Genomic DNA, 13,458 nt, shown 5'->3' with positions numbered 1-13,458 from the left:
TACAGGAAGGAACAAAAAGGAATTAAGACTAATATACAGCACATAAAAGTCAGTGGACAGGATCACTATGAAAATGGTCAATACTTTTATGTAACAGTTTACTTATGGTTTTATTTATTTGGTATGTAAGTTACCGTCAATAAGGTAGATACAGTGCATAAGAAATGCTTTTCCCTCACTTGTTTTACTGGAATAATATCATATAGTTTATCTTTTCAAGCACCATACATCTAAAAACCAAATTGGCTAAGGTGATGCCTTCACATTAGTCTTATTCCCATAACTCGGGCACTTAGTTCCACTAAAATCAATAGACTTGTGAGTGTGTAAGTGAGGAGTAAAAGACAAGCATAATAAATACTTTTAATCCTGCGTTGGCAAATAGATATATAATTCTGTCACACTTATCTCCAAGGCTGATCTTTTATTTGCATATTTTCAGAGTTTTGATCTACAAATGGATTTTAATTTGTCGACTTTTGCAAGAACAGCCTTGTGGGAGTGGGGGCAGGTCATGCATAATCAAAGAGTAAAACACAGGCAGAAGGAAAACAGAGAATCTGAGCTCCATTTCTGTACGAAATGCAATTATCATTATTATAATTTCCTTGTACCACACAAAGACCTTACTGTACTGTATGCCATCCACATTTAGAGGCTTTTTGACAGATCCAAGAGATTTTTATCTATGCAAATGGTACAGTGTCTTATAAACTGAACATGAAAAATTTAGGCATGCTTTCCTCTCTGCAGTACTTGGAAAGAGGCACAGAGGGATGAAATGACTTTCCCAAGGACATAGTGGTAGACCTGGAGCAGAACCCACTGACCTGAACCACAGCTCAGGGCCTGAACTGAAAAGATTTCCACCTTCTGTTATAAGACAAGAGTTTGATAAAAAGTGCAAATGAATAAATTGTATGTAGAATTCATAGCTAGAATTAGACATTGATGAGGGTGTGTGTCTGTGAAACTGTGAGCTTCTGGTCCTTTTTTAGCTGTGTGACCAAAAAGCTGGGATGCACATAGGATTTATACACAGAGCCAACGACCACCTTAAGTGGTGATGTTACATGCCAAGGTTAGCAATGGTGCATACCCCGCACTATGTCTCTCCCAGGCACTGCTGTCCCCATGGTGAAGTGGCAGCTATAGTTTAGGGGTGGGTGGGAACTTTCACTCAGCCTCCACTCTGTAAATAATATACAGAATGCAACTCAAATTTCACAAACCAGTAGCAAATCAAATTTCCGTTAGTACCACTGACCTCATTCTTTACCTGGAAGAATTGTCTCCAGAGATCAGTAATTTACGTATATCTATCTTTGATAACCCAGTAGTCCTGAAAATTAAATAGCTTCTTTGGTGTAAGCAGCAAGAATCAATAACCATTAAGCACATAAGGACACTTTAATGTATGAAGCATATGGATATCCAAGGCATGCCATCACCAAATCAGTTCATTTTGGTAATATGTAGGCACCAAGGACAGGCAGAGCTGTGGTCCTTGCAGAGCACATTGGATGGTCCAGGTGCTCAAGATATCACAGCTCTGTAAATGGGACTTCCCTGGAAGAGAAGAGTCGACCAGAGAATTTCGCCCAGTGTGTGAGCACAGGCTGCATTGAGGGTTAGCTTTGTGCAACAAAACAAATGAATTAGCTGTGTCCAAAATGATGCATTTTTTTCTCCATGTATCAGCATAGCGTTAAATAAATTACTGTTGTTGTCAAAGTGCAATGAAGCTGAGATCTCACTTTACAGATTCAGCTATGATATTCACCAAGAATTGGGGAGGGCAGGGAAGAAGGGAGTTGTTCCATAGAAATACCTTCCCCACATGTTTTCTCAGACCCTAGGGTTTCACACAAAGCAGAAAAAATCACACCCTTGGCAGTTCTGTTCAGTTCCATATAGCTGCGTGCTGCAGGTGGTGCCCTAAAAATACGTTTGCTTATTTTGCAGCACTGCAGGCTGCAAATCTGCACTTAAGAATGAAATAGATTCCTCTCCCTCACATTCTCCCCTCTTCACCCTGGACCCCTCTCTCTTTTTAACTTGCTGGAAGAAGATGGTGAGACGTAGAGATAAAGTGATAGCAATGAGGCTCAGTCTCAGAAGAACCAAATGGGAGATATTGGTATGGAGCACAGAGCAAAAACTGATAAACGTGGTGTGTGGCACTGAGATTTTGGTGGTGTACCACTTCAGAGAGGCATTTACCACAATAATTGAGTGAAAAATCAGTGGAGGTTTTTCAAATCATGTTAGATTTCCATAACATGAAAAAAAATCAGAGAGCAGCTGAGCAAGAAGTATTGTGCTGGCATGGGAATGGCTACAAGACAGACATAAATGTCATTTTTTTGTATATGTGATAGAGGGACTCATTTACTGATAGGCTCTACAGAGGCTGTAGTCTTCCACCAGTATCACTCAACACATGAAGTGCTCTGTGTTATGGGATAAAGGAGTGGTTGTGGCTGCTTTGCAGCCCCTGTTACCACTGTGGGTTACTCCAGCCCTGCCGTGCATATATAAATGCTAAATACCCAAAGTGGGACAATCCTTGTTTTATCAGAGCATTTTCTCACACACATTAGTTCTCAAATAATTTTCCCCCATTTTGAAGATTTTCGAAACCATGAGCATTCAGCCGGTCAAAGTACAGAGACCACCAAATGGAATTTTCTGTTACTTCTTCAGTGTGAGATAAACTAGCAATTTTGTCCAGTTGTTTATCCTGAGCAAAATCCACTCCTCAGGAGAAACTGGCAAAATATCTGTGCATCATCACATCTGTCTCTCTTTATCTCTAAGGCTAGTATGATGAACACCAGCACTCTGCACATTGGAGGCTCTCCTGGCCATTGGGATCATTTAACCTTCCAGTTGCTTCAATTACTGCTTTGTTTAAGCAGCAGGAGAAATGAAAATTCTTCAAAACTTTACTCTTAAAAGCCTAAAATCTATCTTGACTTGCGCAAAATTAGCAGCTGCATTTGTATGGTTCACAATCTGGTGCTGTTTGCTCCTAAGACACGTTCTTCTGGAGAGAGTCTCTTGGAGACTATGAGTATTCTGCACCTCTGCAGAGTATCTGTCTGCAATCCTTGAAATATTCCACAGCCCACCTTGAGACTTGCTTTTTAGAAAGTATAAACCATGGCGGTTTTATAGCTTTTACCTTAGCTGTCATATTCTTTCCACTAAGTAATCCACAGCAAATATCACATCTATGTGAAGCCTAACCTTCTGTAGCTGGATTCCTTGTGAGCTTACTGGCAAGCTGTACAAAATACACTCAATGTATTCTTTTCAAAGACTGATATAAGTGGTCCTCAGTGCAGCTGAATGTCTTTGTAGTTTTTTATCTGTAAGCAGCAGAAAACATCCTTAAAAACATGCTGCAGTGCCACCAGTGCATGGCAACCCAAGATCAACATTAGCTTGATCATTGTTATGAATATACAGAAACACAGACAGAAAGCAAGTAACCAATTCATAGGTTGCAATTTATGGTTTTACAGTTAAAGGGCAAGACCCACTTAAGTGTCCATAAAAGAAAATTGAAAGGAAAGATTAATTTCTCTCTACTAACCTGAGATACATCAGATCTAAGACTTGGGTTTGTTGAAAGCTAGTTTGCTGAAAACAAAGCAGTATCTGCTCTTCTAACTTTGTGTCACATGTCACTGAGCAGGACCAGGTAATTCCTCTGTTTCTCACCACATTTAATATGATAGTGAATTTATGCTAGCATTTCCATTAAAAAAATAATGCTATGGCCAAAAGTGGAAATGTGAAAGTGACCGAAACAGTAAAGTTGCAAGCACGAGGTTTGGAAAATTGACCCATATGTATACTGTGTAGCTCTTTACCTACAATAATCACATTTATGGTAACATGATGGGAAATACAAAATCAGCTGTAGTTGACTACAGCTAGTGGATTATCAATGATTTGCTATTCTGAACTATTCCCCTGGCTACCAAAGAATGACCTGATCTAGAAACACAGCTCTGTTTAGGCACAGACACACAAAAAAACTTGTTACATCAGGAAAAGAATTGAGCTTAAACTATATATTCCCTGAGTTTCTTGTTCATCATTTATGACATACAAAAAAAAAGCCCAGTATCTCCTTTGGAGGGCCTGAGGGTAGGAAGGCTCTACAGAAGGATCTGGACAGGCTGTATCGATGGGCTGAGGTCAATTGTATGAGGTTCAACAAGGCCAAGTGCTGGGTCCTGCACTTGGGTCACAACAACCCCATGCAGCGCTACAGCCTTGGGGAAGCGTGGCTGGAAAGCTGCCCGGTGGAAAGGAACCTGAGGGTGCTGGTGAACAGCTGGCTGAATGTGAGTCAGCAGTGTGCCCAGGTGGCCAAGAAGGCCAACAGCATCCTGGCTTGCATCAGGAACAGTGTGGCCAGCAGGAGTAGGGAAATGATTGTCCCCCTGTGCTCGGTGCTGGTGAGGCAGCACCTCAAATGCTGCTTTCAGTTTTGGGCCTCTCAGTACAAGAAGGACATTGAGTTGCTGGAATGTGTCCAGAGAAGGGCAAGAAAGCCGATGAGGAGTCTAGAGCACAAGTCTTATGAGGAGCGGCTGAGGGAACTGAGATTGTTCAGTCTGGAGATGAGGAGGCTGAGGGGAGACCTCATTGCTCTCTACAACTACTTGACAGGAGGTTGTGGTGGGGTGAGTGTTGGTCTCTTCTCCCAGGTAACGAGTGATAGGACAAGAGGAAATGGCCTTAAGTTGTGGCAGGGGAGGTTTAAGTTGGATATTAGGAAAAATTTATTCACTGAAAGGGTTGTCAAGAATTAGAATAGGCTGCCTGGGGAAGTGGTGCAGTCACCATCCCTGGAGGTATTTAAAAGATGTGCAGACATGACGCTTAGGGACATGGTTTAGTAGTGTACTACTAGTGGCAGTGTTAGGTTTACGGTTGAACTCGATGATCTTAAGGGTCTTTTCCAACCTAAATAATTCTGTGATTCTATGGTTCTATGAGTTAAGCTTGAGTGATAACAATTGCTTGTAAATAAAATTGTAAAGCTATTTTAATCTTATTTACTTATTCATGCTGGTTTTGTTGCACTTTTCCTTTTGTTTCTTTTGCACCACCTGTAGCTTGTCAAAATTGCAGCTGTGAACTATCTGGAGATAGAGCTGCTTTTATCTTCCAGACCTATCTAGTGTCTGCCTTGCTATCTGCTTGGTCAAGGCCCCTTTGGTCTGCTACAACACTGTGAGCTAAGGAGCATGAGGGAGACTTGGGATGGCTCCACTGAAGGGAGGTAGCTGGGCTTTCAGGTAAATCTGCCACTAACCTTTAACATGCAGAGCTCACATAGAGATCTATTGACAGAGATATATTGTCCCAAACTCACCTAGTACTTGGTCATTTACAGCTAGGCTAGGGAATAGACAGATGGAAAAGCTGCTCACTTTTGGGGTAGCTGAGGGCCACATTACATATTATCGACAGCCCAACTGCCTTATATTATCTTCTGGATCAGACTAACCAGATTTTCTCTCCCTTCTGCCAGTATGGTCCTTCTTTGGACAAAACATTGGAATCTCTTGATCAAAAAATGTATATAGAGGGAGTCATGTACCCAGACACTGGTCCAAGTTGAGATGTATAGTAGCAGTTTTTTTGCAGTCATATATACCTCCACCTGGGCATGAACACGTTTGTATCACTAGAGCAAGCACAGAAATGCACATTGCCATTCAATGTAATTAATTCAGTGTTTATATCCTCTTTTCACCTAGGTCAGAGCAACACAAGGCAAAATTATTAGTACAGGTAAATGTGGTTGAAAAACCTACCATTTTTCCCCAAAACAAGCTGTTTTCATTCCTTACAAATTTTCTGCAGTGTAACAGTGGATTCTTATCCTCCTAAAAATATTTGAGATTTCTGGTTTTGATTTTCATGTAAGTGCACCACTTTGTTCTTTTGGGAACAACTTTTTCCATTCAACTCAAGTGCATATTGACTAATATGGTTAAAAACAAATTGATCAGTTTTGAGTCTTGTGAACTGTTGAATCGTTTTTTACCATTGAAATTTTCTCCTTCATTTTAGCTTTTCTTTTATATTCAATTTGGCATTCACAGCAAGGGCTGTAACTTCTTATCATGTCACAACTTACGTCCTATAGTGTAATTTGAATGTAACCTGCTGGAAATCATTAGTGGCATGATCAATAGCCAACATGGAGTTCAGGAAAACAGAGTGTGTCATGTCAGAAGTTCTCCCAGCAATAAACATGTATGTTGGAGCTTTTTGTCTACAGATGCCTTGACCTATCTGCAAGACAACAGAGTTTCATAACAGAACTAACACTTAGAGCCAAGGTTTGTGAATGAATGTCACAATACTCTGCTATTCTGGTAACAACATTCTGCAAGAAGAAATCTAAAAAAGGTGGTGGAAGTGAAGCTATCTGTAAACACTTACTGCAAGGAAGATCTGAAGAGAACTGTGAGCCACTTCTATGTACTGATATTCAAGAAAACACCCCGAGACAGTGATATAACGATGATCCTCTGGTGCCCAGTCTGGGGCTGGAGTTACTGAGGTCACGGTGCAGCCTGGCCCATTCTCCATCCACCAAGAACGATGCATTGAGATATTAAAGGTCAGGATGAGATCTGTTTCCTGCAAAAGAACAAGTGAAGAATTAATGTGCTGGGACGGTACGCCGGTATCAAATGTCTCAGCAAGAGATTTCACAGGATGTACAAAGAAGCAAAGAGCAGTGATAAAACTGGACTGTCACATGAAAGTTAGCAGAGCTTGCCTGCAGCAAGCACAAGCAACTATACCCTGGCAGGTAGAATTGCTTTGGAGCAGAAGAATAATCATGTAAGTCAGGATCTGTTCCTAGACATTGTGATAGCCTAGACTATAGCAGTCATTTCCTTTACATTGCCCATTTTCCTGATGAAGCCATAAGGACTGATGGACATACACATTTACACAGCAACCATCCTCTGCTCGGTTCCTAGAAATACGGCCCATATTTTGGTGGTCTGATGTATCAAACTGTGCAAGAGTCCTCAGGGACCAAGACTTCACAGACTTTAATATTCATGGGCCATCTGCAAGGTACTTTGTCTCATGGACCCTGTGAAGGAGACCTGTGGTAGCTCTGCTGTAATATTGAAGAAGATGGAAAAAAAGGATTCTGCACATCTGCTTACAAGGATAGCCTCTTTGAAATGCCTCTTTTAGATTTCTAACTTCCTAGGAGTCTGTAAGGAAAGAGCTAGTGAGCATTGCCTTGTCTAAAGACTACTTAGGTTGCTAAAAAGGAGGGATAAAGAGGCCTGCAACATTTAACTCCCATGCAGCTAGTGCGATGGAGTAACTAGTCAGCCATGCTTTCCATTAAGATTGCATTTATGAATAGTTCATAAAGGATTAATAAATGATTAATATACATCATAAACAATACTATGGATATGACTTTCATAAATTATACTTGGCTGCGCATTACTTGAGAGTGTTATACATAGTTATAACAAAACTATGGACTTTGTGGATTCTGTAAGAGCCTACAGTGTTTACCAACCCGTTATAAATTATTTATAAGTGTAACCTCATTGTAAAGTGTGACAATCTATTCTGTGTGCACATGTGCTCAGTCATGAAAAAAAACTTACTCTTAAGTAATGTCTTTGCGGAACCAAATTCTCCCCACATCTAACCTACATTTTTTCAGCTGTTGATGACATTAATAATTAAGATTCTCATAAAGATTTTAAAATGTAGCTATTTAATTAGATTTACCATGCCAAAAAGAATAAATAGAATGCCATTCTGTAGCAGATATGTTGAGTCCACATTTCCCTCCCTTCAAAAATAGTAATTTTTCAATCCTACTTATTTTCCCTTTTTATACTAACTCATGCAAAGGTAACTCCATCCAGAGAGGTTTTAGATAATGTCATGACTGACATGTCAATCAATCCGTGTTTACACTTGACACTGCAGTGTAGCTGAATGTTTTTTTCTTTAAGTTGCAGTTCTTGTCTAAATGTGCAGAAATTTTGTACATTTTTTTTTTAAAAAATCAGTTATTACCCTGTTTCAACACACCCAGCTACCAGATTGCAGGAAGGACCATAAATATTTCAGCGATGAATGAATACCTTACATTCTCACAAGAATGCAATCCAGCAAATAATAAGTTGTATGAGTAAACATATGCTGTTTCATATGAATTTAGTCATGCAGCTAACTTCAAGCATTAGAAGGTGATCAAATAATCAGTGAACATTTGCATAAACAATGCACATTTTCCAAAAATAGATATATTTACCTATGTCTATAAGTCTTCAACCCAAACAAACCTCTCCTTTTTCTGGAATCCTCTCTACCAAAACTGCTACTCCAGTGTCTGCCAGATGTTTCTTGGAAATGGGCATTTTTACCTTACATCCCAGCTAGAAGACTATTTTTCTTCCTGGAGTCTGTTATGGCCCCTCAGCAGCACCCTGGCCTTCTCACGTGGTATAAGAAGTTGAAGAATGGGTATCTTTAGAGTAACTTTGCTTAAAGTAATAGACTTATTCCTGAATGACTAAACGTGGAATCCACCATGTTATTGTCGGAAGACCTTTAAGTCATTCTAGTTACCGTGGAAAATTCTTAACTTCTAGTCTCTTATCAGAGACACAACATGAACGAATAGGACTCATTGTCTGGCTCTATTTTATCATTTGCAATACCTTCAGAAGAATAGTGACGGACTAAAAATATTTTACAAAGTGCAGGTAAGGGATGAAACATGTATTCCTTGAGAAAGAAAGGGATAAACTGGCTTGCAGGAACGGAGTATTTGTCATGCATGTGCCAGATGAAGTTAAAATGGATCAGTAGGAGTTAAACATAAAGACAAAAATTAGCTTTCTGGTTAGAACACCATTGCTCTAGAGATGGTTATGTGTGCTTACAATATTGTAGTAATGCAAAACTTTACAGGTTAAAAGAACAAATAAATTTTCAAGTTACATAGGAAATATAATCACACACTAAAATATTTATAATTACATATATAAATAAAAATTCACAAAGTCCAGTTTTTCTTCCACTCCTGAATTTATCCCCAAATGATTTTCTGAAATAATTTGTTATATCTAGAAAATTCCCTTGCCCTCAATTCATTGTTTGGCAGTTAAGTTGAATGCTGTTGTTAGGACTAAATAATCTTGATTTTTTTTCAAGAACAGTCTTTTAGTGCTTACCATTGAAAAATTACAGATCTTTATCAGATCTATAGTCTATTCCTATCTCTGAGTAATCAATAAAATGCTCTTTTGTTTCCTCTTTTCACACAACAGATCTGATGCCTATCAGAGAATTGCTATATTCCTTAATTCTTCATATTAGTAAAAACAAATAAATCATACTGAAAGACTTGACTTCAAATCTTAGAGAACTTTGAATAACGTGGCTGAGAAAGCTTTCAAGGATAGATGTTACATATTGAATCAGTTAACAAACAAGGGCAACTTCAGAAAGCAGAACAATAAACGGAGGTGAAATCTGTTTCTGGTAAGATTAGACATCATCCATGGCTCAGGTCAAACTTGGCTGGAATGAGAATTATAAGGGAGACAGATTTTCACAAGCAAACACCTATGTTAAACCCTGCAAATTCCTGTCCCCAAAATATGCAGGATAAGAATAAATGAAGAAGGAGCCTATTCACTAGAAAGTCAGTTGCTCCAGTTAGATCTTCTCAGGTATAAATTGCTAAGGGCTTTGAACTTCCCTATAACCTTCAAACCATATCCCCCTGTATGGAACTATATAAGCAGAGCAGTTCCTGCTGTTTAGTAGTGAAGGTCATCCAGCTTACAAAAAAAGTTTTACTTCTTAGTAAGAACACTGAACTGATAAGGCCTTGAATCTCCTTGGAGAACTGTGTAGGAAAGGATGATGTATCTATCATTAACGTCTCTCAACTGAGAATATTTAAAGCTATTTTTGGACAAACTCCACTTGCTATTTACTTTACTCATGGTTCAAATACAGTTTTAGTGGACACAGATGAAGTCTACGCTGGAAGCTGGGAATTTGTTATACTCTCCAGTGTATTTGCCGTCTGTTTTCTTTCCAACATCTGTGGCTCAAACATTGTTCAGGGAAATGCAGAGAAATGGTCTGATAAGCCTCGAAGCTATGAAATCTAACAAAAACTGTTGATACACATTGGGCATGCCTTTATGGTGTTGTTCACAGCCTGTATGTCAAGGAAGATTTCATTATCCTAAATTCAACAAACAGCTGCTTCCTTCATGGACACAGAAATACATCTGTATGAGATTTATTGATGAGCACGATGCTGCTTTTGTAAATCCTGCTGGTATTTGTAAAGCCTGTTAATGAAAATTGGTGCATTAAAGTAGATTTTGCTATTCATCAAGGAGGAAAAAACCAGAGGAAAGTATTTAGTAGGACATCTTTGCTGACATTCTAAAGATGTGTTGGTATTTATAGTGGCCCAGAGAAGTACTACTGAATTAGATAAAGGCTAGAGTTCGGAGGTCTTAGCGACCCAGATCTCAGAGATTTGAAGCTGAGATGTCTTCACATTAAGTCTGTAATTTTATTTCAGCTTAGTTTGTAAAAAAATGTTCAGCTCTGATGGCTTTGTGCCTGTCTTTAATACAGTAGGTAACAACTTTTGCTGGGGTTAACTGCATAGTACACAACATTTTCTCGCTGAGGACAGCTGATGACAGAACATGGCAGCAGAAATATTTGTAAGAGCTGCCAGAAATGAATACAATCTTTGCGTTAAGAAGCAGCAGGAGGACAGCAGTGCTCAGAATGAAGATAGCTCTGTGTATATTATATTATATTACTAGAACAGATGAGTAAGTATACTGTCTCTATGTAGTAATTACAATTTACTACTGTTTCAATGATTTTTTGTTAGATGCAGCTTAGAGAAGCTGATCCCAAACACGGTGCCAAGAGAAAAAAAGAGGCAGCAATGATTCAGGTTGATTCCCTTTGAAAGTCCAGGAGATCTCACAGACTCAGGAGATTAAATCGTACTGACTTCCATGGTTATGTTTTGCTGTGTCATGGGAAATAAGTTTCTTCCGTTTTTTTCTAATTAGGAATTGCTGAAATCTGTGCAACCTTGCCAAGCTTCTGTACAAGTTTTGTCAAAGACAACCATGTAACCATTTGTTTCATTTTTCAAACTCAAACTAGCAAGAACAGGCTGCTTGGAGACTGAACGATCTTACAAGGTTTCTGTGATAAAAGATCAGGGTCTGAAAGCATTTGTAGTTCCGGATGCCTCGGATGCACAGAGGCCTCTACAAGCATTTATTTTTTTCCTTCTGTTATCTCACTTTTCCACTAAAACTAGCTCCCATCAGTTTTCTCATGCAAGCAGACCTTTTGCTGTCTAAAGAAAAAAAATGCCCTCAGTGAAGGGTCAAAAGAGAGCTTAGCAGTTGTGTTTCTTTTATTTCCTTTCTTTTATTATTATTATTTTCTTTTGCTTTTTAATTCACAGTTGATATACAGGGAATAATTATTCTATAATTGTGTAGGGATCATGGATATTTAACGTTCCTGATATTTTTTATCATGTTGCATCAGAATTGCTTTTTAACTTCTCTGTTTTTATATATGTGTGTGACTCTTTCACTTGAATTTTTTTTAAAGTAACCTAGAATCTTAGTGTTTAATTTCCTCTTACAAAAAAATTTTGTACCAGCATAATTCCAAATTGGATATGGAATTTGATTTACATATGTATCATTAATAGGGTAAGATTTATCAGTCTGAATCCATCCAACAGATTTCCTTCTGAAGTTCATCCATTAAAACCAGCAAAAGTTGTCTCACTGTTAGCTTTTCTCAGTATTCTGTTAAAAATGTTCCAAAAGATCTTAAGTGATTTCCAATGTACTTCTGAAGATTTCAATGAATTACTTATAATGATACCAGCATGAAAGAAAGACATAACTTAGGTGTCCTCATTTTGTTTTCTAAAATGAAACTAGAGTGTTATATTAATAAAATACTATAAAATACTCCTGAAAAAGCATAGGTACTACTATATAGGGATTAACATTGTCACTTGTTATTCTGTGATATGATTCCTGTCAATCTTATGAAATTTTTAGAGCTGCGATCAATACTATCTTAATTAAGATCTTAATATTTTTCTAGTATTGGAATATGCACATTGACAAACTTAACATTTTTTTCTTCTCTATTTCAACTCATTAAAAAAAAAGGTAACTGCTAAACTCCAGAATATTAATTTAATCAGCTCAGTGGCATCAACATTATTCATTAACATCTTTGTTCAAAAAGTTTCTATCTATATAGTTCTTCAGTTAAAAATATCATAAAAAGAAAATAGAAACTTTCAGTTTGCATTGCAAGGTTAAATTGGTTATTACTATCCCATTAATATTGTTCATATTTAAACCGAATATTTTTAGACTAAGAATATTCTGAGCTAAGATCCTTTGAATTCTTTTTGTACAGAACAAGAGAATTAAGCCTATCCCAGCAGCCTGATGTCACTTATCACAGGGACTGAGAAGTTGCAGTCCCTGTGCTATCAGATAAAAATTTTAATCGGGCTCTTGTATGTACTTAGCAAAGATCCTGAGAACTAGAATTTTTGTAATTTCTTGGAAAATTACTTTCTGGAGGATTTAAGCTTGTGCAATGACAAAATACACTGAAACAAGCAGCTGACCAGAGGCGCTCACATCCCAGAGGAGTAGCTATCTGTGGAATCTTATTTGTTTCTCACTATGGGGGGTAATCAGAGATACCATTCTGGAATTGAGAAAATTTGTTAAAGGAAATTTAGTTAAATGTAATATCTTGTTTTGAAAAGTTTCTGTTTTGACAAATTGCCATTCTCTGAGGAAAACAGCTTGCCTCCAAACTTTGTTAATGTGTGTGTACAGTGGGCAGTCTTCCAGTCTCAGGTGATCTACATTGTTCTAGCCCTATCAATGGGCATGGAATTATTACTAGATCTTATTAACCCCAACAAAAACAATCTTATTTCATTCCAAAAGACAAAGTTGTTCTAAAGTTTAGATTGAATCTGAAGGTACAAAGATGCAATTTAAATATTTACTGGTGTACCAGAAGATGATGATCCCACAGATATCTTAGAGAGGAAAGTTTCTGCTTTGGTATGGAACTGAGTGGCCTGATTTAGGGCACAGGTCCAGAGCTGGAAACAAGGTGGTGGCACACGGTCTCTTCTCCCACACCAAAACCAGCAAATAATTTTATGACTGTACTAAACTCAGTGTGGCTCTGGATCTCTTTCCGAGGTGAAGTGAATGTTCTGAATGGTTCCCAAACCCTGGTTATTCATTTTGAGCTGGAAACACATGATTTCACTGCTTTCACCATATATCAGTACTAGCT

General features: G+C 38.2%; 1 protein-coding gene across 2 annotated transcripts in view; it reads right to left on the bottom strand.

Annotated features, from left to right (window-relative positions):
* The window catches only part of NKAIN2 (sodium/potassium transporting ATPase interacting 2), a 557,924-nt gene that overhangs the window by 77,212 nt on the left and 467,254 nt on the right, over window positions 1–13,458 (bottom strand). For both annotated transcript variants that reach the window (XM_086744415.1, XM_086744414.1), the window contains exon 4: window positions 6,478–6,678. In XM_086744415.1, coding sequence (XP_086600541.1) covers window positions 6,478–6,678 — 201 coding nt within the window. The remainder of the gene's footprint in view (window positions 1–6,477; window positions 6,679–13,458) is intronic.

Source organism: Chlamydotis macqueenii, chromosome 3 (assembly GCF_036417535.1).
Source record: "Chlamydotis macqueenii isolate bChlMac1 chromosome 3, bChlMac1.mat, whole genome shotgun sequence".
NCBI lineage: Eukaryota > Metazoa > Chordata > Aves > Otidiformes > Otididae > Chlamydotis > Chlamydotis macqueenii.
Note: the sequence above shows the minus strand (reverse complement) of the source record. Positions and strands in the feature narration are given on the sequence as shown.